The sequence below is a fragment of the Astatotilapia calliptera genome, chromosome 7 (genome assembly GCF_900246225.1).
Source record: "Astatotilapia calliptera chromosome 7, fAstCal1.2, whole genome shotgun sequence".
Classification (NCBI taxonomy): Eukaryota; Metazoa; Chordata; class Actinopteri; order Cichliformes; family Cichlidae; genus Astatotilapia; species Astatotilapia calliptera.
The window spans coordinates 23,538,505-23,565,470 of record NC_039308.1 but is presented as its reverse complement, the minus strand read 5'-3'; the positions used below and the strand labels follow the sequence as shown (position 1 = coordinate 23,565,470).

The following is a 26,966-nucleotide window of genomic DNA, read 5'->3' as shown; positions in this document are numbered from 1 at the left end:
AAATTTCTCACTCAGCTTGGATTTTTAAATAAGCTTTACTGGACGTTATGTCTGGATAAAGAGTACTCTGTCTGTTGTGGAGCTTTCTATGCATACAGTTTTGAATGATACCCTTCTACCTTTTACTTACTTGGCAGAGATCGTGGCCATAATTAGAATGATGAAATCGCTATCTACTACTCACAGATGTTTTCCTGCTTTCTCCCTCTAACACACACTCACGGCAAGAGCTCACACAGTCACATCCACTGGATTTACATTTTTCTTTAATTATTCTTAGAGCAGATTAAGAGTTTAGTGAAGTCGGACTTTACTTGCGCAGACTTTACTAAACAAACATGCAAAGGAAAGAATATCCATGGTCCGCCTCAATTTCCTGACTGACGTCAGTCTAAGGGGGAAAGGGGGGCCTCTGAGATCCCCTCACTATCTGATCTGCATGTGAGAGGCTCATGCTGCCTCTGCACCACCCCCTTGTTTTCCCCACAGCAACAGGAAAGCTGGAGGCCAAAGAGAGCGGCCACACTCTGTAGGAGAGGAAGGGCTCAGAAGTCCAGCAGTACAGTAAGAACAAAGAAGGACACTAAAGGCAAAGGAATGAGCAAGAATCAGAAAGAAGTGAAGAAAATCCAGTCAGTCTATCTGCAGAACCTGGAGAAAGTGAACCAGGGGATAAAGCCGGACAAAAAAAGTTGGAAACCTAAAGAAGGAGACTTTGCTGTGCAAACAGCAATGGAAAAGCCGCGGCAGCCTCCCATAGCTGGAAAAGTGGCTAAAAGCTCGGCTCACAGAATCAGCAGAGACCTGACTTGCTCCATCTGTTTGGATCTTTTCAAGCAGCCGGTATCCTTGCCCTGTGATCACACCTTTTGCCAGGGTTGCATTGAGGGTTACTGGGCAGGGCCACGGGGCACCGGGCAAGGTGGAGCCGGCTCCTGCCCTCAGTGCAGGAAGGTGTATCCCGGACCGAGCTACAGACCCAACCGTATAGTGGCCAACATAGTGGAGAGTTACTGTCAGGGTCTGGAGGAGAGCGGGACTGGACCCTGCCTGCCAGATGCCGGGGTGCCAGAGAGGGCTCCTGCACCGGTTGCACGCTGTAGCCGACACAGGGAGGAGCTGAAACTGTACTGTGAGGAGGACCAGGAGCTGGTGTGTCTGGTGTGTGGCATCTCCCAGGAGCACAGAAGTCACACCATGGTGTGTGTCCAGGAGGCAGAACAGAAGTATAGGGTGAGTTAAGCTTTAATGAAGTGCCTGTCAGCAGTTAAACGTTCAGCAGGGAAGTCAATATCACTGTTAATGGGGTTTAAACTGTTTTTGCTTTTATAGTTTTAGACTTGGCTGCATATTTTCCAAAAACAACTTCTTCTGGTATTGCAAACATGGATCCTCTTGTGTTGTTCATCAGTGTGGAGTCTCCCAGGTTAGGCTTAAAGCAAAAGTAAGCTCAAATTTATCACGCTTCCCATTGTGTTTTCAACAAATCACCCTGGACAAGACATTGACTTTGAGGGAGTCAGTATGTTTTGACGGGCTGCACAGTGGTGAGGCGGTTAGCACTGGTGCCTCAGAGTGAGAAGGTCTGGGGTTTGAATCCACCATCGTTTGCACGTTCTCCCTTTGAATGCGTGAATTCTCTCAAAGTACTGCCTTCCTGCCACAGTCCAAAGACATAGACAGGTGTGAATGTGAGTGTGAATGGTTGTCTCTGTGTTAGCTCTGCAGCAGATTGGCCATCTGTCCAGGGTGTACCCCGCCTCTCGCAGCTGGGATAGGCTAAAGCCCCCTGTGACCCTGAATTGGCTAAGCAGAAGAGAATGGATGGTTAAACAAAATGCTTTGATTTTGTGTTTCTGCCCTGACAGGCATCTCTGCACAGCTCAATGGACTCTTTAAAAGCTGAGCTCAACATAGCGCTGCAGTGTGACAGAGAAGCTGAAGACGAGGTCAAGAAGCTGAAGGTGAGAGGAAACACATCGGAATCAAAACCTCGCCACTGCGCATGCTACAATCACTATAAATATCCAGACTGACCCACTCGACCCACAGTTTCCTGTCTCATTCCCCTCATGGATTTCTACTGCTTTTGTGTATGTGCGCACAGACTGTTGTGCTTTTTGAAATAGACCGTCGCTCCCAGTAACAATGTGCATCTCCCACTCAGGAGCACACCGCTGATCTGAAGCAGCGCATCGAAGCCCAGTTCAGCGACCTGCACCAGTTCCTCTACCAGGAGGAGAAACTGCTGCAGGTGAAGCTGAAGACGGAGGAGCGAAGAGAGCTGATTCGCCTGGACGAGCACAAGGCCCTGCTGTGCGTGGAGATCTCGCGTCTGCAGAGGGCCGTCCATGAGATAGAGGACAAACTAAAAGAGCAGGACCCATTCACTCTGCTCCGGGTACGCTTAGCCTGTTTGTACATACAGCACAGTTCATCTGGAAGTTATTACCAGGATGATGAGTCAGCTCTGGGGATGATTAAGCCAAAAAATGCTGAACTCTTGATTTTAAATATGTTTTCAAAACATTTGTATCACTGTTTTAAAAGAAATGGAATCAGAAGCACAATATTTGGGAAGAAAATGAGGTGTTTTTCAATCTATTATGTAGCAGACATACATTTTTGTGCCAACAGGTTAAACAGGGTCCAACGTCAACATTCAAGATATAACTGAGCTGGGTGTGACCGCCTCGGCTTTCCTGTTAAGTCTGCAGAGTGGTCTTAGCAAGACGGTCGATTTGATTACATCATTATGAAAAAACTTCAAGGGTAAAGCGTGATAAATAACAACAACACTGTTGTAGTTTTTTGCCCAAACAAATATTTATGAACTTAGACAGGATTCATGCCAACGACCTCAGTCGCTGAGCTCTAGAAAAATGAGTTCAGTTCAGGCACCGGGCCATACTCAGGCCAAGGCAGTGGGAATTTCCCCCGGCCACAGGGAGATCCCGCAGGGTGGGATAATGTGAGGTCAGACACTGATGTAATGTGGAAAAAGCTCTCTCTTCTTTCAAATACAGCAAAACTAATTACAGTCTTTTTGTCTCTTTTCCTGTGTTTATTCCCATGTCTCATTTCAGAGCATCAAAGCACTTCTCCAGAGGTGAGCGTGGGAAAGAGGCCGAATATTTTGTCCTTGAAAGGCTCTGTTTTTGTTCTTTGGTTTCATTGTTTGACTTTGCTTTCGTTGACAGGCCTCCACTTAAGTTTGAGAAACCCGTGTTTACACCGCCCAGTCTGTGTGAGGGCCGGTTTGCAGGGCCCCTACAGTACAGAGTGTGGAAATCTATGAAAGGAAGCATCTATCCAGGTACTTAAAAGTGACACTCAGACTCCTGAATCACTGCACTGCTCAGAAACCATCATCAAAATATCCAGCAAAGAAACATCTTTAGCCTTAAACTTCCTCTCTTGCCTTTGCTTTCTCCTCTTTTTAGTTCCAGCTTCCATTACATTTAACTCCAGCACGGCCAACCCCTGGCTCAGTCTGACTTCCTCCCTCACCTGCGTTCGATACCAGAACTTTAACCACACTGTGGAGGACAATCCCAACAGGTTTAATGCCGCCCTGTCACTGCTGGGTAGCCAGGGCTTCACCCATGGGCGTCACTACTGGGAGATTGAGGTCTACAGCAGCACAGTCTGGACTGTGGGGGTAGCCCGGGAGTCGGTACCCAGAAAGGGAGTCATCAAAGCCCTTCCAGCTAACGGCTTCTGGACTATCTCTCTCTCTTATGGGATTCAGTACATGGCAGGTACGTCCCCTCCAACTGTCCTGTCACTGGAGGAGCCACTGGCCAGGATCGGTGTGTACGTGGACTACAAGAGGGGCCTGGTGTCCTTCTACAATGCAGAGAGCATGACACACCTGTACACCTTCAGGGAGACCTTCACTGAAACACTGTATCCTTATTTCAACTTGGGCTTCCTGGACAAAGTGCATGAAAATGAGCCTCTCAAAGTTTTCTTGCCAAAGATTTAACTGCTGTGAAAAAAAAAGAAGACAAAGGGTCAAACAGTTACCGAAAATGACTAGATATGCAAAAAAAAACACATGTGAATAAAAAAGGTTCCTACTGTACAGATTTGAAACTGTGCAAATGCACTGTGCAGTTTATCTCATCAGAAATCAGAAACACGTGCATCTAAGCTTTGCTGAGTTTGCAGACTATGAATCTACTGTCAACCATTTCATTTCAGAGAAGCTGTGCTTCGGTGAAGAATGTGAAACTGTCTGGTTATCTGACTGTAGTGACATTATTGTAATGTGCTGTTATGTAATCTTCTTTATGCATGATTCATTAATTCATTCAGTACTTTGTTTTTTACTCTGTAAATAACTGACATCCTGAATTATACTGGAGTCACAAGACTTGATGATGTGATGCATTCAAGGACCATGGAGAAACTTTTTATTTCATCATAGCAAACATTAGGTTTGCACATACTTAAATAAAAATCAATTTAAATCGCCTTTTTGTATGTGTGCACATTTTTGTAACTGAGAAATCTTTGCACATATTGATCAAAAGCCTGCTACACTAAATGTGTGGTACCAAAGACGTAAAAAGATGTCCGTAATTATATGCACAAGTGTGTTATTTCCAGTATTAAAATGAACAGAACACCTCCATGATCAAACTCCTTAATTCTGCTTTCTATGACTACCTTATGGTACCCTTAAGAGTTCATTAATTAATTTATTCAACCACTTGCAGCGCTATGAATAAATGTTTTACACTAGGGGGTCACAAGCAAAGAACTGAAATGAACACGTTTGCAGCCTGGAACAAAAAACTGTCCCTTTAATGATGATTGATTGTGCAGGGGGGACAAAATGAAAATAAATAAATAAATAAATAAACAAATAACTAAAACATGGCCATTGTCACTGCCAGGTTACCCATTTGCTTTAGGCTTCATTTTGATGTTAGCATTATGTTAATGGCCATGTTGCTGTTTTGGAGCAAGAATGTCATATTTGGATTAGTAGGTGGATGCTTGGTTAACAAACTGGATTCATAGATTGTACATGTGCAATCCACACATATATTTGCTAATTAGTTCTAAGTAACTTCAGCACTTCTTGGGTGGCCTGAACCACACATCGAGGCATGCTAGTTCTATTTGTAACAGGTTCCAACAGTAATAACACAGCAGCTAGAGGTTCCCTAACTCCAGTATCCAGATAGATGAGTTAGCTATAAAAAAAGATTCACCCACCTGCAGTGATGCTGAAGGGGGAAACCGTGCACAGAGGCCAAAACCAATTTGGCCTCTGTGCTGTAAACATGATTCTTGCTTTTGGATGCAGCTTCAAGTGGCTGGTCGAAGAACTGCAGTGTCTTGCTCTTTCAAGTAGGTTTAATTTTATGTGACTGTGTGTCTCCGCAATACACTCAGTTCACCCAATTAGTGAGATTAGATCTGGCTCAGAAAACAAAAGGGGGGCATTAAGTCCCAAATAATCAGAGCAAAGCAGAGAAAGATTGTAGCCAAGAGAAAAATATGTGAAATCGATTTTGATTTAAAAGATGTCAGGCATGGCACAGGTGTGCAGAGGGTTTTTCGTACTAAACTACAAACAAAGCTGGATGCTACTTGTGAAAACATCTTTGCAGTCATAGATGGGAAACCATGAAAAGGCTCATCAAGGTGCAGACGTACACACATCTCTCAGTAATTTGAAATTGGGAAAGAAAGTTAGTTGGTTGATTCACCATCAGCTTTCATAAACGGAACTTTGTTCACAACAAAAATCAAACATTTGTCCAAGACATTAGCGTCCTCTCCGCACGCTCAGCATCAGTGATGATGCAGCTGTAACCACACGCAGCAGGTGATAATTTGCATGCATTTATGCCAAGTTCAGCAAAGGAAAAACTTCCCGATTAACAAGTAGTCCAGGAGTTTAAGGAATCGTTTTTGATCGGGTGAAAAAAACCTTAACTGCTGTGAAGCAACAACAAGAAGCTGTAGAGGATGGCTGACATACAAACTCAAAAACTAAACTAATTTAAAGCAAAGCCAGATAAGAATATAATCTTAAATAAGAGATTAGGTATGATTCAAGAATACAGTTTTGCTGATTTCCATACATATTAAGTTAATTTATCAAGTAATATAATACACGAAACTGCACTACATCCAACAGAAGTGATGAAGGTTTCAACCTCAGAGAGAAAAAAGTGACACAGTGGAAATTATGATTAAAATAAAAAGGCAAACTATTATCACAATATATACATTTTACATTTTAAAACAGCGCTCCAATCAGCTCATTACAAGTGGTGCGATTGTATATTTATATATGAAATCATTCAAACTGTTACGGTACAGGGCTATATGATGATGAAGAGTGAAGATGTAATGTCTCTGCATGGCTTCAGTCTGTCTAACAGAAGTCAATGTAAAGCGTTTGGGCTGTTGTTTGTGGTATCAACCCGTGCATTCACTCCTCGCCAGGAAATGGGTGTGACCAACCAAATGCTAGGGGTGAAGTCTCCATTTAGGTTTGGGGAAGGTTTGGAAAGTCACTTGCTTACGTGTAATGTGTCCTGGAACTTTGTGCTTATGTAGCGTACATGAAAGCCTTTTTTATTGATGCTGTCATCCGAGTGAAATTTTAGAACAATGGAGTCTCCAGCTGAGTACACGTCCTCTGGGGCCTGAGGAAAAGCAACCGATACAGACAAGTAAATAAACAAATAAATAAAAAATAGAAATTAGTGAGCGAGACTGATTTTATTCAGCCCTACCCCAGATCCGCAGTATCGTCCCAGCCTGGGAGACTTGGTGTCAGCGCCGTCATATAGCTCCACATAATCGTACCCGCAGTCAGCCTCCTCTTCAATTTCAAACACTTGGAAGATGATCTCGACACCGTAACCCTTCTCAGCAGTTACCACCCACAAACAGTCAGAGCCTCCAGGGTAGTTGTTATCTCCAAACTGGGCATGGGAGTACAGATCTTTTGTCTTGACCTCTGCTTTAAAGCTTCCTCCACATTCTGAGAATCCACAACCACAAAATTAGAGGGTCAAAAAGAGGAACTCATAAAAGTTAGGAAGGAATGCAGCTGAATTGTGACATTTTTGAGCTTTTATTCTGTCTTCAAAACACCATTTTACTCTATTTTTGCTTGGGGTTTTTTCTTCTTTTTCAGCAGAGCAGTATTTTATAGTCTGTTTACTACAGTGGCCCTGAGATGCAAAACAACTTAAGAAAACACAGACAAACAGAAAACACTGTAAAAGCAATCAAAACACAAAATAAGTTGAAGAAAATCTTACAAAACATAAGGTGAATTGAATAAAATACAAAGGAAACTGAACAAAGCAAAATAGAAGCTGAATAAAACACAATAGAAGTTGACTAGAACACAAAGACAACTGAAAAAAACAAAATCTCTCAAAACACAATGGAAGTTGGAAATGGAAACTGAATCCAACACAAAGGATTCAAAGATTCAAGTGTTTTTGAGGAGACATTAACAGCTGTGGAGCTGATGGAGACCAAAACATGGGAAGGCTTTCACTGAGACGTGTTCAAAGGATTCATGGAGTGTTATGATTCATATAACACCGTACACACATGTTTGCTGTTAGCAAAGCAACTGTTAGCTTGTCACTTCTGCAGCTGTTCACTCACATTGGTGTTTTTCCAAAAACGCGTTTGTGTTTGTTATCGTGTTTTTTCTGTTGTCCTTTATTTAACCTTTGTTGTGTTTTCAGTGCTTTTGTAGCATTTTTCTATTTGCGTTTTGTGCCACTGTAGTTTGCTCACCTGCTCTGTACGAAGCCTCAAACCCTCTCTTCTGCACAGAGTTGTCGGAGAAGAAACGCAGGAACATTTTGTTGGCGCTGGAGATGACCGGAGAAGGTTTTTTGGTGCCACAAAAGCGTCCCAGAGTCGCGGCGCGATTGTCTCTTCCGTCATAAATCTCCAGATGATCATAAGCGCACTCCAGATGAGCCTCCATGTCGACCTCATTAAAAATCTGGAAATTGTTTCGAGTTAAACTTAAAACGATATAAATGGTTTTGAACAGTTTTAATTTTGGCATCGTGACATACGAGTTTGATTCGATGGCCCGGGGTTGTAGAAAGAGACCAGGTGCAAGCCTTCTTGCTGGGATATTTGTCAGGCCAGTTGGGGCTGGCGATGGTGCCGGACACACTGTTTATCACATGATCACATCCCGCTGTAAAAAAAATAAACAAAAACAAAGCAGGATGCAAAACAATGACAGCTGCACATCATTTCCTTTTCTCCAGCACAAGCATCCTCTGAGGTCATGCTGTGGAAAACAGGCCGAACATATTAACTGTCAAAATGAAAGCAAAACTAAAGCTGCCCTTAAGCAATCCTACTTTCCCACTCAGGCTATTAATAAATAGTCCTAAGGTCAAACTTTTGTCTGTAAATATGCAGCAGCTGGTAAAGGGTGTGTTCCCTCTAGGAGACTACTTCATCTTTAGATAGTAAGTGAATCACAAACGATAGCTTCATGTGTCCACTAGAGAAAAGTAAGGATATATAAGGCCATACATCACACTGGTGAGTGAAGAGTGGACATACTGCACCTTCCTTGCAGTCATGCCTGTTGTCGTGCAGCATGAAGCCCCTGCGGCACTGACAGCTGTAGCTCCCGAAGGTGTTTACACATTCATGCTGGCAGCCTCCATTACCTTTGGAGCACTCATCTATATCTGCGGACATAGAATAGAGTAGAATAGAATACAATAGAAACTTTATTGTCACTAGCAACAAATTCCAGTGACAAACAGTAACATTGAGATATTGTAGAAGTAATTTGTAATTTTGCTTTTTATTTTGACACTACTACACATAGTATATATCATTTATAAGGATTTGACTGATGTAAAAATAATTCCCAAAAGTTATATAGAGCTTGCTGATCCTGGTACTCTAGGCAGTTTACATAATACATTTCAGAATAATCTGAAATAATCAGAATAGAATTTTTCCCACACTCTAATGTGTGAAAGCAGGCATCAGAACTTATTGGGTCAGACTGAGATTAAGCCTTTCCTCAAGAAGGAAATGTCTGCTACATTAGGCACAGGATTTTAGGATTACATGGCTGCTAGAAATCATACATTGTCGTACTGTACAGAGTTTTAACGTGCTTTTTAGTGTTGCTGAGGAAAAGTAAATAACTTCAGGTAGCTGTTTATCTGATGATATTGCATAAAAACATGTAATCTGATCATTAGCCAGACTTTAAAAGGGGAACTATTATGATCATTTTCAGTTCCATATTCTGGAAAATCTTTAGATTTTGATTGTATTATGATTTAAGCCGTACAGTCCAATGGTGAGTAAATGCACCAAATGTTTTTTTCTAATGTGCACAAACTTGTCTGTGTTCTGAATCACAATAAAGTAGCTATTCTATTCTGTTCTATTGAAATTTTGTGCTTTGATTTTATTGTTATATTATTTGACTAGCTTGATTAAAGGGGCAAAAATAAAGAACTGTAAAAGAAGAGAAAATCCTCAGATTTTGATGTGAATAATAAAAATACACAAGAGGAAGAATGTGTTTACACACGAAGACTAAGCATTCTGGGTAAGGTTGTGTAAGATTATATCTCTGTGATACATTATATCTCATTGTGAAGTCAGCGGACTGCATCTTTCTGGTTTTGCCGTTTTCCCTGCACCATACTGTTATTGTCACCGTCCAGCAGATCCGCCTGAGAAATTCTGTGTTGTTTTCTCTTTTTTCTCTCTCCCTCTGTCGCCTGGGCGGAGTTCATTGTGGGCTCCCGCCTTTGGCCTACATACCTGTGAGATGAACACCTGCGTCTCATTAACTGGCCTCTACTAAAGGGAAGAAGCAAGACTGCTCTTCGCTGGCTCGATGCTTGACCTGTGTTAGTGAAATCCTGGCTAGGACACTGCAGTCTAGTTCCTGTGGTTTTGCTTCTTGCATTAACGCATTGTTTCCTGTGTACAGACACCGTGGACCTGCCCTTGTTGCCTACAGAGATTCTGGTGCGAGAGAGGAGTGAGAGACTGGTGAGACACCAAGAGAGACTGAAGAGGAGTGAGAGTGTTCCCCTGCTTTTCCCTGTGGACTCCCTGGAGCCCTGATCGCCGCACTCTTGTATATAGCACTTTGTCACTGTCGCACATTTCACCTGGTGTTGGTGAATCAAGCCTCTGTTCTTCCTTTGAGCAGAGGAGTCCTGTGTTTGAGTCCCTCCAGTTACCATAACAGATACATTTACTCTGCAGTTCCTTCTATGCTTCCTAAATCATCAGTCAACTCACCAGAGAAGAAATGAGCCTTGAAGCCTCTCTTGGAGACGGTGTTATCAGACTTAAACTCAATTCTCATGTTGTTCTGCTGGGAGGTGATGACCTCTGGTTTCTCTGCTCCACAGAATTTGCCGTGAAGCTTTGAGTCTGAGCTCAACCCACTGCGCACTTCCACAAAGTCATATTTACACACCTGATGGGAAACACACAGAAATGATCCCTGTTAATAAATGTATTGATGTACATCATTCACTTGATGTATTTTTTACAGATATATTTTAGCACGAGAGATTTTTATCAGGTATTTATTCCTGCTGAATGCTCTTTAACCATGTGTACAAGCACTTTCCTAGCAAATCACAAAAACCCCCACTAACATCATTTCCTTCGGTTTCAAACACATCAAACACCAGGGTGATGCGATACTGAATGGGTGCCACTAGCTGCCAGACACAGTTCTTGTTGGGTGGGTATTCTTTGGGCCAGCCGGGGGTGATGATGGAGCCATTCAGCATGGTGATGAATCCACCACAGGCAGCTGCTGGTGGGGCAAAAACACAGATTTAAGTGGTAAAAGTAAAAAAAACAAAAAACAAAACAAAACCCCAAATTCCCAGAAACAACAAAAGAAAACAAAAACAAAATTTGAAACTGAATGTTATTTTAAAAATAATCTAAATAATTAAACTGATGGATTTGAAATTGTGGTACTGGAAATAGAAAAAGACATCCTTAAATTTAACACCATTAGTTAGATTATTTGTTATTTTTTTAAAATGAGAGTAAACGGCAGCTCCTACTGCTATTTGTGTCTGCAAACACTTTTAAAACGATGAATCAAGATCTAAGTTCTTTGTGAAGATACAACAGGGGAGCGCTGCCCTCATGTGGTAGAAACAGGAAGCTTCCTTGGAATCAAGACTCAACAAGGTAAAAATCTCATTCTAGTAACACCTGCGAGTCCCAAATACTCAGGATTATTATCAGAAATCATATATATATGGCCTATAGAACTTTAGGTTTACATCTATCTATTTATAGCACAGGGAAAAAGCTGTGGGATTTAACTGTAGGCATAATAGAGCTGACAGCTTAGGCGCACTACTGTAAAATTAAGCATGACATGGCAGAAATTCTAAACTACAGAATTTACAAACAGATTTGTCAGCTGCACAATAACAATGTGAATCTGCCGTTTCACCACATCTGAAAGGTGGTGTATTGGACACTGTCCTGGCCAAGAAGCCGTTCTGAGATCATCTGAGCTTTGTGACATTATACTGTTGGAAGCAGTCATCACACACTGGACTCATTTGTTAACCAGAGACTGTTTTACGAGGTGGTTAAAATATCTTTTATTTTGAAAATCTGAAACCTTACCTAAACTCAACTTTATTATGTGTCTTGATTCTCCCTCTAAAGTCAGTACCTGCAGGGATTATGGAATTATTATTGTGCACATGTGTGTTTCCCATAGTGAGTGGGGCCTCTCTAAACATCAGTATCCAAGAAAATATGACATGAGGTAGCTTCATAAATAATGAATTTCTCATATAAACTATTAGAATTATTATTATTATGCTGTGGGGCTTTAGGTTTTACAAAATACAAAAAGGTCTCAGCCGCTGAGCTCTTTAAAGGGCCACTTTATCCAAAAGACCAGAGCTACATATACAAGAGATGCTGTCAGGCTTCAAATTTATGCATCATTCCCCTCCAAAGCTAACGACCCAGTGTTTTAACCCCTAAGACACCTCATCAACCTCATCAGTGCAGGTTGGAATTTCCATCTTTCTTTTCTGAATCATCAGTCACCATTTGTATTAATTTTTCACAGCAGTGAACTAGGGAAGCTATAGCCTAGTATATTTATATACATATTAATATACTACACTATAATAATAAATAAAGTATAGAATAGTGTAGTGTAAAATAAATAAATAGTGTTTAGTTTACAACATGAAACTTGCATGAAGTGTTTCCATGGTGACCTGCAGAGACATACAGCAACAACACTTCAGCAGAGTCACTGATGGAGGCAGAGGAATCTGCAAAGTTTTTGTTTTTTCTATAGTTTAAGGATTTAAAGAAGTTGGTGTATTTTAAAAGCTTAGAAACTGAGAGTCAAGTTAGTCAAGAGTAAATTCTTATTTCTTCGACAAGTGTCGGGCAACTACACGGCCATGCACATCTGCTACCATCTTCAAGGCTACACGACTCAGATAAGACCCACTATTCATCCAAGCCAAAGCTAACATTAAATATCTGGTAAATTCTGATAAACCGAGAGTGGTCATGCTTAAATGTTAAATGCTTGCTGCTTGCTGGTTATTTTTACTTATTTGGACCATTCTCTGTAAATACTAAAGATGGATGTGTGGGAAAATCACAGAAAATCACTAGGAACAGTCCGTCTGATAAGTTCAGCGTCACATTTCTTCCCAATTCTGATGCTCAAGTTTGAACTTCAGCAGATCATTTGACCATTTCTTCATGCCTAAATATACTGTCTTGCTGACATGTTTCGATGATTTGATATTTGGTTAATGAGCAGTTAAAGGTGTACATAGTGAGTATATATCATGTAGAGGGAATATACTCGTCAGAGTGTACTTCATATCGTGAAGCAGTGGCATTCTGAAGTTGACAGTAATTTAATATGAGCAGTCAGGCTGTAAACTCACTCTCACAGGTGTGTTTGTCAGCTGCCAGCTCATACCCCGGGTCACAAGCACATCTGTAGCTACCCAGTGTGTTCAGACAGCGCTGCTTGCAATTACCATTGTCAGGTCTGGAGCACTCATCCATCTCTAACAAAAGGAAATGGCAATTACTAGTTTTCTGTGCCAGACAAATGCATCAAACAGGTCTCACTGCCGCCAGATTGTTTGCTGCTAAAATGACCTTCTGACCTTTAAAAAAGTTGGCCGCAAACCCAGCTTTGTTGACCGATCCGTCAGATGCAAACTTGAGCCAGAGCTGGTTGGAGGTGCTTTTGATGTCGTCTGGTTTGTCGTACCCGCAGAAACGTCCGAGCAGCGGGCTGCTCTCTGAAGCGCCGTCTCTCACTTCCACGTAGTCGTAGGTACAACTGTCGTGTTTCTCAATCTGCACAGCGCGGACACAAAAGTCTGCTAATAGACATTACAGCAGAGGATTGTGAAGTCTGTCCAAAGCGTCATCCTCGCCATCCACAAACAATAAAAGTGAGATGTTTTTTTTCTGCTGACACTCTGTAGACTTTTCAAAGTTTAAAAAAGTTGCTATAGTACTATAGTATAGTAGGTAATTATTTAACAAGTTTAATAAAACAAGTTCCAACATAGCAGCACATTAAAATCTTTGCAAATTAGCTAAGACTGTTTTAAATCTTTCCAGGTTGGCCATTCCTCTCTATATGCCAACTGCACCATTCACTGCAGGGACCACCTTTTAATTTTATTTGCTAGCACGTTGCCAGAATGCAGGAATAACAACAAAAGAGGTAATTTTACCTCAAATGACTGAAAGGAGAGGCCAACATTAAACCCCTCTGCCACTGTGATTTTCCACACACACTCTTTGTTGGACTGGTATTCATCAGGATAATTAGGCGACTGGATCTGGCCGCTCTCCCGCTTCACCTCTCCTCCACAGATGGCTGCACAGGAGGTGAGAAGTGACATAAGCACCAGTTGATTACAGTCACAGACTTGCTTTCATATGGCCAAATTCACATCTGTACCAAAAGGAGATGCATGGGAAAACTGAGCATTGTACCTTCATAAACAGCTGAAAATCCTTTGCCCACCCAGCTGCTGCTGCTCCTGAATTCAATCCACAGTCGGCTGTCGGTCGAGATAATCTGAGCTGGAAGTGTGTCTCCACAAAAGCGCCCTGCAAAAGTGCAAAAAAACCCCAAACTGTCATTTCTTCTCGGTAAGAACTTCACATTAGAGACGCAAGTAAAACAGACCTTTTAGAGGAGCCTTCCTCCAGAAGCCGTCCCGGACTTCGACATGGTCGTACCAGCACAAGTGACTCCTGAAGAGGTCCATGGACGTAAAATTGAGAACAATCTAAGATGCAGAGGAGACAGAAGGACACCAGGGTGTTAGCAAATGATCTGGCATCAAGATTCGACATCTGTGTCGTCCCAAAAGAGGTAAAAAAGGTGGAAGGTGATACAAATTCATTTGGGTTGTGCTAGAAAAAATCTGCCAAATCAAAATGTGTAATCCGATTACTTTTTTCAGGTAACAAGTAAAGTAAAGGATTACTATTGCAAAAAGGTCATTAGATTACTGTTACTAAAGCACGCTGCATTACTGTGTTACTAAAACCGTGATTTTTTTGCGAGAGTGTCTCATGACAATGATGTAAGTGAGTGCAGATCAACAATGGATAATATATCGAGTGCGGGAGAGAGTATGAGCGTGTAGGGTTTAAAGCGTGGAAGTACTGACCTTACTTTGAGTTTGATTCCGTAAAAAGTGACAAAAACATTAGCGTCTGCTGCGCACTACATGGGAAGAAAACTTATTTTTAGAGCAAAAAAACCCTTAAACTTCAGAGTAAGCACCGAGTGCGCTACGACGGGAATGTGAAACTCCCAGATCCTTCCACTGACCGCTACGACACACCTGCACCAGGGCAAACCTCCGCCTGCCCCACTCCTGCTTTACGGTGAAAATAGAGCAACAGGACCGCTGAGTCTTTGATTTTATTTATTTTCTGCTGTCTTATACGTGCATCTATTTGAAAGACTGAGTGTAAACACAACAAACTTCTAATTTATGTGCTGGAATGTGCAGAAAATAGGTTTAAATGTTAAACAATTTTCTTCCAGTCAGAGAATGTTGCATATAATTTAATTTTTGCTTCATGCGTAAAGTTAAAATATTAAAACTAAAAAAACTACTTTCAAAATGAGACTTTTTCATTTGATTACATTTTATATGATGGATTATGCAGAAACAATAGAACTGGGCTGAAAGATCTCTCGCTTTATCACCTATTCAGGTTGTAAATCATCTTTTAAAAAAGTAACTAAGTTACTAATTACTTTTGAAAATAAGTAACCAGTAAAGTAAACTAGCAAGATTACTTTTGGGGGGAAGTAATCAGTAACTAATTACTGATTACTTTTTTCAAGTAACTTGACTAACACTGGTGTTGGCCCTGAGAGGCCAAACGGACTGCAGCTTAAGAAAACACCAGCAATAAGAAAAACGCTGCAAAAGTACACAAAACACAACGTATATATGAAAAATGACAACAGAAATAGGAAAAAACAAAACAGAAATGGAGAAAAACAGATTTCCAAAAGCACAAGGGAAGTGTTTCTGGGGAGACAATAACCCGACGGACCAGTTGCAGGAGCCCAAAACATGGTAGGCATATTTTATCATGATTCATTTAATACTGATGACGGATTTTCAGGCTAATAGTTAGGCTAACACACTTAACTCTCATCTTTTCCTTTCTCACAAAACCGATAGATCCTCCACTTCTTTTAAGTGTCTCCCAGCAAAATTCTTAGCATATTTTGGTTGCAACTGGTCCGTCGGGTTATTGTCCCCCCAGAAACACTTCCCTTGTGCTTTTGGAAATCTGTTTCTTCCTGTTTCTGTTTTTGTTTTTCCTATTTCTGTTTCGTTTTTTCCTATTTCCGTTGTTGTTTTTCCTATTTCCGTTGTGTTTCGTGTGCTTTTGCAGCATTTTTCTTATTGCTGGTGTTTTCTTAAGTTGCAGTACGTTTGGCCTCTCAGGGCCACCGTAGTACGACTCATTGTGGTGACGCCTTGTGAATAAGAGCAACCAAAAGTAGCTATTATATGAATGAAATAACTAGACTAACTTAGCCATATTCACCTCCGCATCCATGTGGCTAAATTAGAAACACCAATCAGCCCAAACAAATGAGAAAAAAACAAAAACATATGTCTTGGTCACTAATTTATTTGAGAAAATTCTTTCAATATTATACATCTGCGATTGGGAAACTTGTTAACTTAGCAGAAGAAGTAAAGATGATGGTTGCAGTCCATGTGCTGTGAATGCTTGCTAACTAATATGGAGCATTAATACAACACTTAATGGACCTCATTTGAACTTTACTCAAGTCCTCCTTGCAGAACAGCTTCGACTGTAATGCGTGCGTTATAGTTTCTGCATCTGCTGAAGTTCAAGTGGCATGAATTTCTTCTTCAGATGGCGAGGCTCCGCGCATATGTCTGCATGCCTGCCAAGTTTTCCCACGCTAAGTTTTTCCTTATGACTTGAGGAGTCACTTGAAGAAACTACATAACAATCCACTAACTACTCATGGGCTCTTATGCATAAATAAGCATAAATAAGAATGACTGCTCGTTTGTGGTATCTGCAGCTATCTGTGTCTGTATTCCCTGGAAAGATGTTAGTGGATTTCCTCACATTAACTGCTAACATCAGGGCTTTGAATTGGCAGTTTGAAAAATAAATTATGATTCTATGATGTGTTTAAGATCATTATCTTGTTGCACTACCACTTTATCTTTTGATTTAGCTCATGATCACTATGGATAAAGACTTTATAAATTCATTAGGTGAGTAACCATGCTGATCATGCCCTTATGGAGCTAATGCATCCACATATTGAGTACCTTTTCTCCAGGAGTGACAGAAATCCTCCAGACACAGTGGGTGTATGCCGAGTATCCGTTAGGGAAACCAGGGGAAGAGAAGTTTCCACAACTGTCCTGCAGACTTTCCCCACATTCTGTCACAATAGGAGATTATTTAAAATATATTTAACTAAGAACTGAAAACAGAAAGATGTGAGGAAAGAAACATTGCAAAGCCTTGACTGATCATCTGATTGGTGTTCAGGTAAAAAAAAAACAGTTCACAAAGGACTTCATTTTAGGGAGAAATAATATCATTTTTTAATCAATTTATTTAAACCAGTGATGATTAACTCTCAGTCATGAGTGCCTCACAAGCACAGAATTAGTAGAAATGATAAGTGAGTTCCATGTCTTGCTTCAAATAGGGTGTACAATGGGGATAAAAACATATAGTCTCCTCTGATTTTTAACACATCTTGAATCTATGCAAGACGATTAGGGCCACTGATGAAAAAAGTGGACACACCTTTTTTTTTCTTTTCCAGAATTCTGAGAAAAAAAGTCAGAATTCTGACTGTAACTGCAATCGAGAAATGGAAAGCTGCTCACTCTTCAGGGGAAAAAAGTCGGAATTCTGACTTTTTTTCCTGAGATTAAAGTCTGAATTCTGGAAAAGAAAAAAAAAAGATGTGCCCACTTTTTGTTCCAGTGACTCTAATCATCTTCTGTATGAAACAGTCCATGGTGCATATAATAATAAAAGCACTTTTACTTTTAACCTGTGACAGTAGAGATGAGACTTTTCATTATGCTGCCATCAGGTTGAAACTGCTGTTTCAACTTGAAAACTACCACTAACTAAATAAAACAGAAATGAAAAGGATCCAGGAGTGTTAGAGTTTTTAGGAGTCTTAAACCACATGCCTTACCTATATCAGAATTGCCTAAAGAGTGAGCAGCTTTTCATTTCTCGATTGCAGTTACAGTACGCAACACAGTTGCTGTCTGCACTGTCCTGCAGTTAGAAACCATCAGTGTGAAGAGCGTCTCTAAACAAAACATAAAAGCTACTCTCCAGACTATCCAGCTACGTGGATAGTCTGTTGGCTTTGCAAGTAGCAGCTGCTATAATTGGTTCGATAGAGACGAGGAGCGACACTCCTGTGTGTCTAAAGATCAACCTTAACCTGACCATCGTTCACTGCGTCATTCTCGGCTAGAACATGAGGCCCACGAGTCTGTGAAACATATTAGTGAGCCGAGTAATTTTCACATATTCATTGACGCAGGAACTCCAAAGGTCTGCTGTTGATCTCAGTAAATGGATCAACGGCAGACGTCTGCCTGGAAATGTGGGTAAATGAGTGTGACGCACTCCAGAAGACACTCTGCAAGAAAGCAGATAAAATACGGCATCAAGACTGTTTTCTTAGAAATGTACTGCAGTGAAATATTTATTTATTCTTTCTTTAAACTGACAGCATTTGGTGTTGCTGTATTTTGACAAGATTTCATATTAGATATTGAAGTCGGCACAGCTGTCCAAATAGCATGAAGCGAACGGGGGATTTAATTTTGGCATCTTAAACCGTTTGTGTTGTTGTGTTTGATCGTAGAAGAATTTTATCAAAGAGTAAAATTTTATTATTTCTCCTGAATATGGAGGTTTTTGTTCCATGGTTTTCTGCTCTATTTAATATCAAGCAAGAATTCCTGAACCTTTTTTGTTAACCCTTTGTTTTGTTTGACAAGGGTAGAGGAGTTTTATCTTCAGTTAGACCAGTTACTTTTAAATTAATGAATAATAAAAGTATAAAGGCCACATGGGATTTCATTATATAGTTTGGTGAGTAGCCTCTCTACATCAAATGTAGCTTACTTGCGCATTTGTAGAGTTTGCAGGCCTGTGCAATGTCTCCTTTACTGAGCTTGGTCCTCTGCCCAATAGACGGCCTGACTCCATTGACATCATAACGGGGCAAGATTGTGTCTAAGAAGATGCCTCTGTTTCAACAAAACCACAGCAAAGAATCCAGTGACAACACTTAAAGCCTGAAGAGAAAAAAAAACATCTTCTAACTTCTAACTTTTACTGATGTGCAAGAAGATCTGAGTTTCAGAGGTTTTAAACTGAAGGATCGATGAAATCTACATGATTTTTCTGATGTACCTCCTGTTCAGGACCTTGATTTATTGATTGTGATAATCTTTCACTGAGTTCGGAGCTCCCACCCTGCAGTTCCCATGGTGATGCACCCATGAATGACAAGCATGTGCAAACAGAGCGCTCTGAATGGGGCCTTTCGCCGGTGCCAGCCGGCTCAGTGGAGCCCGCTCCTGAATGCCAGAGTAAAAGGCCACTCCACCCCAAATTGTTTGACAAAGACTGAACTGCCGGGCCTTTTTTTAGCTTGGCATGCCTCCATGACCCAGACCTGCAATGTGGTTATGGGGGTAAAAAACCAAAACACCGAGAAACTGAAAGGGGCAACGACATGCATGGGAGAGAAACAAAAAAGGAGACTAGTGTGGAATCGCTTCTGTAACAATACAGGACAAATCCCCCAGAGGTTTCCTGTGAGGCATGCTAAGCAGAGCTGACTCAAGGGACAAACACCAGGTCAGGGTATAGCCCTGTTAGATAATCAGAAACAAGCTTGGTAACGATGACACGTGGGGCTAGTCAGGCTAGTGTGTTCGCAGTTTGGAGGTAGGCAGAGAAAATCATGAATTTAAGAGATATTTAACTGCCGTAAGAAAGGTTTTTAATTGCCTGTTAATGTAAATATGGTAAAGCTAAAAGTGTAAATGTTCAGAAAAAAACACAAAAACAAAAGAAAAAAACCTTACATTTCTGTTGAGAATATACTAACATGAAGCAAAAAAAGATGCCAACCTGGAAAATGTATTCCTTGCATAATGCATGATGCTGCCAAAGTCGTATACCTCTCCCAGTGAGTCGACCTCCCCTGGTTCCATCTTCAGGAAGTTATACTCCTGCCCTTTTGATGGACAAACAGACAAAGAACTAAATGCAGAGACAAACATCTGCAGCATCAGTATCCATTCCCACATATTTATTTCATCCTCAACGCACGCATGCAGTAAGAGTACCTTGTTGAATGTTGTCTCTGATGATGCTTACATGCTCATCACGGTCCGGACGTGTGTGTTCATGCCAGAAGCCAATCACGTGGCCGAGTTCATGCACAACGATGCCAAACTTATCACAGTTTTTTCCTATAGAGATGGCCTGAGGGCCGCCACCTCTCCTCCCCACATAGGAGCAACACCTGCCGGTCAGCGACACTATTCAGGTCCACATCCTGCTTTTATTCCCCCCCCCATGTTTTTAACAGGTTAACTATAAAGAGAGGTATATGCCCACTTTTAAAGAAAATATTCAGTCTGAGCTTTCCATCTTTTATATACAGTCTATGGTTTCTGAATAGAAAACAGTGGAAACAATAAATCTGGTCAAATAAATAAATAAATGAATGAATAAGAGCTCCAATAATTTTAGTTTAGATCATTGTGCGGTTTTTTTTCTAAGCCAATAAGCTGAGACAAACACTTCTGTTAAAAAACCGATGACATCATAAAAATGTTGACATGCTCCCAACTTACCCACAAGGTCTGTAAGTGAAAACAATGTAGCTTTCTTCAGTCGCCCTCTCTGTGAACGTTACACAAATGTGTTTCTCCCAGTGACGCATCGCCTGACGGAAAATGGCTCGCTGACTGCCTGAAAGGAAACTCTGAATTAGACGTTGACAGTTTCAGGATGTCCAAGCTGCACATGGCAACAAAGACTCCTTAAAGCAGTGGTTTTTAAATGTTTTTGTGCCCAATGCACACTACAGGGCAAGCCGAAGAGTTCGAGGCCCAGCAAGTCTGCAGAAAATAACCTCTATGCCGTCTGGTATGTTGTCAGTTCTTTTTGGTTGAATTGTCAGGTGGATGCACTGTTAAGCATTACACCTAAAATTCATTTGCTTTTTGATATCCTGCAACCATCCTATCATGGTGAAATCAGATGTAAGACTTATTGTTGTCCACCAAAGCTCACCACTGAAATTTCCGCTGATCACGTAGGGGATGATACCATCAGGCCATACTCGCTCAGGTCTGGCGGTGGCTGCTCTCCTCTGTCGACGGAGGCTGTGTCTGTCAGCAGCCCTCTCACTCCTTCTGTTTTCACTGGAAGTGGAACTGTTAGCTGTAAAAGATAGATAGGACGTTCAGGGGAGTTTGTTTTGATTATGATCCCCTTATTTGCACATTCAGTTTGAATTCCTAACATATTAGTTGGGTTTTCTCTGTTTTGACACCTGAGTTTGTGTGGTTGCTCTGGACAGCGTGCTGTGCATCATCAGCTCCTTTGAATAAGCGGAGGTCGTCTTCATCCAGTGCGATGTCTCCCAAAAAGGCAGCTATGAGGATAAAAGTTCTCCGATAAATTGAAGATATATAACTTTGTGTTAAAGTGACAGGGAGGAGAATTTTAGAAAGCACCTCTTAAAGAGCAGTCGCACAACAACATGAGCATAAAGTCGCTGATATCAAAAGTCTCTGTGTTTTTGTCCTCATTCGATTACATGTTTTTTTAGAGCTGCTATTTCTTCTTGTGGTTTGCTCATGTTCACCTCTTCCTGCTGCCTTATTTTGTCTTTTATGTTTTGACTCTTCTTATTAGTTTGTCCTTCAGTGGGACTTTTATTGGATTGTCTCATCTACTTTAACAAGCTTATTAAAGTCATCTCTTTTTGCAACCTGCCCTTGGCTCACAAACTAAAACATATCTGAGGACTGTTTGTGTCCTTTTAAAGGAAGGAAGGAAGATGTGAACTGAATACATTACAGGACTGTGACCGTGCTGATGCACCATGTCTAACTAAACTAAGTAAACTGCACAAGTGGAAGAAAAACAAAGAGTGGAAGGCCAAAAACCTATCTACAACAGATGAACAGCAACTGAAAGTCATGTCCTTAAGAAATAGGAAAAAACGTCTAGAAAGGCCCTGACAGAGGATCTGAGAGACGCATCTGGCTCATCTACTGTTCACTCAAGCTTCATCAGAAATGGTCTCAGTGGAAGGACGGCTGTCAATAAGCCATTATTAGGAAAGAGAAACAGAAAGGAAAAACTGAGGTATACCAAATTACACAAGAACTAGACTGATGGAGTGATGAATCCAAATTGTTGATTTAAATCATTATCAAGATATATGGAGGAGGTCAGAAGGCGAGGGAACGGTGTGTCCACAGCTGTCTGTAAAACACAGTGGACGCTCTGTCATGGTTTGGAGTTGCATTTTAGTCAGTGGTGATGGAGATCTTGTCAAAATTTGTGGAATTATGAACATAGAAAAATACCACTAGATTCTGATCCGCTATGCAGTATCACCTGTAAAGTGTTTGATAAATTTTTATTAAGGAGACCAATCCACGAGTCTCATGGATTGGTCTCCCCAAAGCCTGGACCTCAACATTACTGATGCAGTGTGGGATCATATTTGATAGAACAGAACAAAGAGCAGCCATAGAAGAGCTTTGAATGTCCTTCAAGAAGCCTCTAGAACTATTCCTGAAGACTACATAAAGACATTACAAAAAACCTGACTCAGACTCAGACTGTGTTAAAGAATAAAGATGGTCAGAGCAAATATTGAAATTCAAACTTATTAAAATTGCACTCATTTTTTTTTTACCTTATATACTGGCTCTCCATGTATTCTTGCTTCAATAAACCACTACACATATTTTCTATACCACAACATAAAGAAATGAGCATTGGCTCTTTCATCCAGGTCTGTATATAAAATGCTAACAGCAGATAAAATGGACTGAATTTGCACTTTGACACAGAAAACGAGTAAACTCCACAAATTCACAGAGGTAAATGCCCCAGAGGTAGATTTGTAAAGGTCTCATCAACTTTTCTGCAATACCTTAAAAAAAAAACAAAAAAGAAAAAAACAAGTTGCGTCACTACAGGATTTCTTACAAAGTCAGCAGTGCAGCAAACACAGTAGAAGACAAAAGTGGTGAAACAGCTTCAAGATATGGCATAGCTCAGTGTCAGCTGCAGAGAACTGTTAAAGAAGAGTCTGACAGAAAACTGGGCTCTAATAGGCCGTGGGGAAGTGAACAAAGAAACCATAAACTTCTATGCTGAACTACAAGATTAGCTACACAACATCTTCCAGTGGCCAACAAAGGTGAGAGTGAGGAACACAATTAAGGGTTGTAGATAACTTTCAAAACTCAAGGATGACATGAAACGCTCTTTGAAAAATAATATCCGTCATATTGGCCAAGCAGAGCTGCTCACTTGAGTCTTTCCCTCTAAATACCTCATTTAACAGTGTGTGTAACAACCGTTGAAAGTACAAACGAAAAGAGGTAGTGGGCCCTGTGTCAGCCTTTGAAGTAAACTCACTCAAGCAAAGGGTGACTGTAAATGACTGTCACCGCTGCAGTGCGCACCCCATGCTCTGGAGCTTGAGGGATTTCACCACAGTCCAGCTGAGGGTTGTGCTGGCACGGCCTCAGTGACCTCAAGTCTCCAGGCAACTCCCTCAGAGTGGAAGAGTGGTCTGTTTTGAAAGCTTCAGAAGTCACAAGTGAAAAAGGAACCCCAACCTGCTGGAGGCCCAGGATAACCGCAGTGAACTGTTTGTTTTATATATATATATATATATATATATATATATATATATACACTGCCTGGATGTCGGCTTCTGTGGTAAATCCTGATTGATGACCAACCATTCCTGGCTTGTCAGTGCACCAAGTTGATCACAACGATGATCATAATCACATTCATGCATGATGGAGCGCCATGTCACAAGCCAAAAGCGAGTCGAAAGTGCCTCGATAATCATCAAATTAACATTTTCGATCCAATACCAGGAAACTCTCCAGACCAAGAGTTTATGCCTTAGCGAGACCTTAAAAAAGTGGATGGACAAGCAGAAGCTCATATACTGGGGACATCGTGGAGTTTGGATCACCATCAAACAGGATTTTGAGGCTGATATCCAACACGTCGTGGAGAATTGCAGAAGTTATGAAGAAGGGTCAGCATTGTAAATACAGACTCTTTGTAAAAATGTATTTTGTTTAACAATAAAAGTCTTTGAAATTCATAAAATGCTTATGATTGTTCTTCATCATCAAAAGAAGTAAAAATGTAACAAAAAAAACTGAAACGCAAAATCTGTGCCATTGCCTAAACTTTTAGTTATGACAGTACAACCTATTTATATTAAAAACACAGACATGTACCATGTACCACTGCACTTATGTTAATTGAAAGTTATGGTATTGTCTTGACTGCAGGTATTTAAAGTTACTCTTCATTGCATTTAAAAAACAACTACTGTACTTTAACACATTAATTTCAACAGATGCAGTTTCTTGCATCTTGCTCACAATACTCTGTCATTATATTAAGGAAATATGACATTACTTTATTTTGGAGCATGTATTTATTTTAACTCTACCAGAGTGCTAATGTTAATATTACTGTTATTTTACATGACAGACCTTTGAAGTGTAACAAAATTTACACTGTTAAACACTAAAATTGAAAAAATTGAAAATACAGTAATAGTTTTTTTTAAAAGTATAACATGACTAAAAGAACAATTATTTCACTAAATAAATTAATTTGGGGTACATACTGTGCTGTGTCTATAGCATCACTGTCACCTCTACATCTCTTTCTTACAACTGAGTAAAGATAAAAACATGCTTGCTTTACTTTGAAAACCCCCCACATATTAATAAGTGTAAACAAAAAAATAATTGGTTGAACTTTTTCAGTACAGAAAGTCTACATTTGACTTTAAAAGTAGTCCTTTTTGTAAATACCACTGCAGTTTGCAATGGCACAATCGTTTTGTTTGTCTTTTAAAACTGCATTTACACCATTTTCATGTCGTTTAACAGTTTTTTTTCTTCTTATTAAACTTGATTTAATAGCTTTAGGTTAAAAAAAATCACTTTTAGTTCCAGAGGATGTGAAACATTTACACTTTTTGTATTTAAACATATTGTGTAACATCCTCACAATCGATTAGCTGCTATTCTACATATTTTCAAACAACAATAAAATGTAAAAAATAAAAATATGTAAATATTATTTTTGGACTGAAAATATTTTCCCTGGTTTAAAGTTTATTTACATCCAGTCTTCACACCTATTAAGCTGAGAGCATCATTTTTTCTTCTTTTAAAGGGTTATCCTTTAATAAACATCTAGCTCTTCTCACAGGGATTGGAGCCTTCAAGACTTCGAGCTGTTAGCCAAAAATACACCAATAACACACAACAAGAGAAGGAGGTATCATGTACAGTAATATGGACAGTACCTGCTTTACATGGATCCTTGTAGTCGATTTCGTCCCCGAGGTCAGTAAAAGTTGCGTCCACAGTCTCCCAATCAGCCGCCAGAGGAACGCAAAGACAAACAAACAAAAATCTAGGGACGACTTCCATTGCTTTTGATCAAATATGCAGAGGAGGTAAAGTTTGTAATTGTGCTGCAGTAAGAGAAAAAGGCGCTGAAAAGACTCTCCTGCCCAGCGGCGCTGTTTCCTCACGTCTCCATGCTGCTGCAGTGATTTCGCTGGCATCCAGCCCCGAGCGCACAGCAACGCACACACCCATGCCTCTGAAGCCAGAGAGGTGCTTCACCTGCTGTCAGGTGACTTAGGGGGCTTTACATCGGACGTAAGCGCGGGTAAAATCCGTGTCATTTCTTTCTGTGTTAATAAACATGTTAGAAAGATTTAAAATTAAAGGGCAAAAACACCTATAGCAGGAACACAAAGCTGACATGTAGCCCATCCTGTATTTGTGCACTACAACTGTTTCTCGACAACCTACATCTGTTAAATAAGAGAGACTGGGTCTTGTTTGTGTAACAGAATCCCGATACTGTTTATGCCTCAGAGACTATCACAGGGTGCTGATTCCTGACCCGCTACACCACCTGCAGGCTACAAGGTCCACTCACACGTTAGCTCTGAAATGCGGGAATACTGACTCAGCAGTTAAGAGAGGAGCTGACTCATAACTGAAGCTAAGGGAAATTAAAAAAAAAGAAAGAAAGAAAGAAAGAAAAAAGAAAAAAACGTTTATTTAATTATTTTTTGCCAAAAGACTTACTATCCGTCTTATCTAATTTCCAAAAACAAACGAAAGAACTGTTTATTTATCTATATTTATTTACATAACGTACAGTAAGATTTCCCATCAAAAGAAATTATGAAAGTAATGTGTGATGAGGTTTTGAAACTTTCTGAAAGGTTTACTGTAGTGATACTGATAGAAGGGGACTTCTATCGTGAGTGATTTAACATAAAATAATAATAATAATAATAATAATAATAATAATAATAATAATAATAGTAATAGTAATAATAATAATAATCTGGCACATTAATCCTGTAAGACACTTAGGAGCAGCTGGAAAAGGCATCCACCTGCTCCAGAAGACTGAGGGATGAGACTGGAAATCAGACCAAGGGCACCTGGTGGAAAGGTGGGAGATGAAATACACTCAAGAAAGCATGTGAAATGATATAAACCAGAGCTTACTAAATATAATAAAATCCAGCAATCATGTTTTTGAAATTCCTACTGTAAATGTCCAGTTTTGTTTATTGATCTAAGCCTGAACAGCGACGCGTAGTGTCCAGTAGAGGGCTCTGTTGTTTAGTTAGCGGCAAGCTGCACTTCCAGCTCAGACCGTTTTTTGTGGCGCACATGTCCCAGTAGGCAGCTCTCAATGAAGCGTGAAGCAGCGTGATACCGGACTCTAGCAAAATTAACAATTTGCAGCCCTTGGAATGCGGAGCGAGGTACATGTTTTAAGTTGTATTTGTTTGCTTAACTGATATTTTGTTGTATTTTCTGCATTATTTGAGTTCATATTTGTAATAAGCGTCTAAGAAAATGTATTTTGTGTTTCTGTTTAGTTTTCACGGTGCATTGGTGCACCTCAGCACTGTTAGATTCTGAATGAATCTCAAAGTAAAAATTACTGCACCCGTCGAGGCTCTCTCTCTTTCT

The 26,966-nt window shown here is 40.4% G+C and overlaps 2 protein-coding genes across 3 annotated transcripts; one reads left to right on the top strand and one right to left on the bottom strand.

The window, feature by feature from the left end:
* Nucleotides 1-399: 399 nt before the first annotated feature.
* trim69 (tripartite motif containing 69) lies at nucleotides 400-4,639 on the top strand. The gene is made up of 6 exons (XM_026173954.1): nucleotides 400-1,233; nucleotides 1,869-1,964; nucleotides 2,168-2,401; nucleotides 3,087-3,109; nucleotides 3,201-3,316; nucleotides 3,444-4,639. The coding sequence occupies exons 1-6, from the start codon at nucleotides 598-600 to the stop codon at nucleotides 3,986-3,988; spliced, it is 1,650 nt and encodes a 549-aa protein (XP_026029739.1). The 5' UTR covers nucleotides 400-597; the 3' UTR covers nucleotides 3,989-4,639.
* Nucleotides 4,640-6,270: 1,631 nt separating this feature from the next.
* On the bottom strand, nucleotides 6,271-25,549 carry LOC113025792 (bone morphogenetic protein 1-like). 2 transcript variants are annotated; one of them, XM_026173952.1, is made up of 20 exons: nucleotides 25,262-25,549; nucleotides 21,215-21,316; nucleotides 20,953-21,102; nucleotides 20,511-20,628; nucleotides 19,998-20,176; nucleotides 19,780-19,885; nucleotides 18,763-18,887; nucleotides 16,920-17,035; nucleotides 14,252-14,354; nucleotides 14,056-14,172; nucleotides 13,791-13,936; nucleotides 13,209-13,404; nucleotides 12,981-13,106; nucleotides 10,674-10,837; nucleotides 10,309-10,489; nucleotides 8,592-8,717; nucleotides 8,082-8,209; nucleotides 7,792-8,005; nucleotides 6,765-7,015; nucleotides 6,271-6,674 (listed from the first exon to the last, which is right to left on the bottom strand). In XM_026173952.1, the coding sequence occupies exons 1-20, from the start codon at nucleotides 25,386-25,388 to the stop codon at nucleotides 6,540-6,542; spliced, it is 2,910 nt and encodes a 969-aa protein (XP_026029737.1). In that variant the 5' UTR covers nucleotides 25,389-25,549; the 3' UTR covers nucleotides 6,271-6,539. The 2 variants fall into 2 exon arrangements, with proteins under 2 accessions (XP_026029737.1, XP_026029738.1); XM_026173953.1 differs by having other exon boundaries at nucleotides 10,674-10,834.
* Nucleotides 25,550-26,966: the final 1,417 nt, after the last annotated feature.

Bases quoted from the DNA above. Each gene is read 5' to 3' on its own strand.
- trim69 (XM_026173954.1), top strand. From the start codon at position 598: ATGAGCAAGAATCAGAAAGAAGTGAAGAAAATCCAGTCAGTCTATCTG. The intron at 1,965-2,167 runs GTGAGAGGAAAC...TCTCCCACTCAG, and splicing joins ACGAGGTCAAGAAGCTGAAG to GAGCACACCGCTGATCTGAA. The intron at 2,402-3,086 runs GTACGCTTAGCC...GTCTCATTTCAG, and splicing joins ACCCATTCACTCTGCTCCGG to AGCATCAAAGCACTTCTCCA.
- LOC113025792 (XM_026173952.1), bottom strand. From the start codon at position 25,388: ATGGAAGTCGTCCCTAGATTTTTGTTTGTTTGTCTTTGCGTTCCTCTG. The intron at 19,886-19,997 runs GTACTCTTACTG...GTCCATCAAAAG, and splicing joins CAGAGACAACATTCAACAAG to GGCAGGAGTATAACTTCCTG. The intron at 14,173-14,251 runs GTCTGTTTTACT...GCACTTTTGCAG, and splicing joins GAGGAAGGCTCCTCTAAAAG to GGCGCTTTTGTGGAGACACA.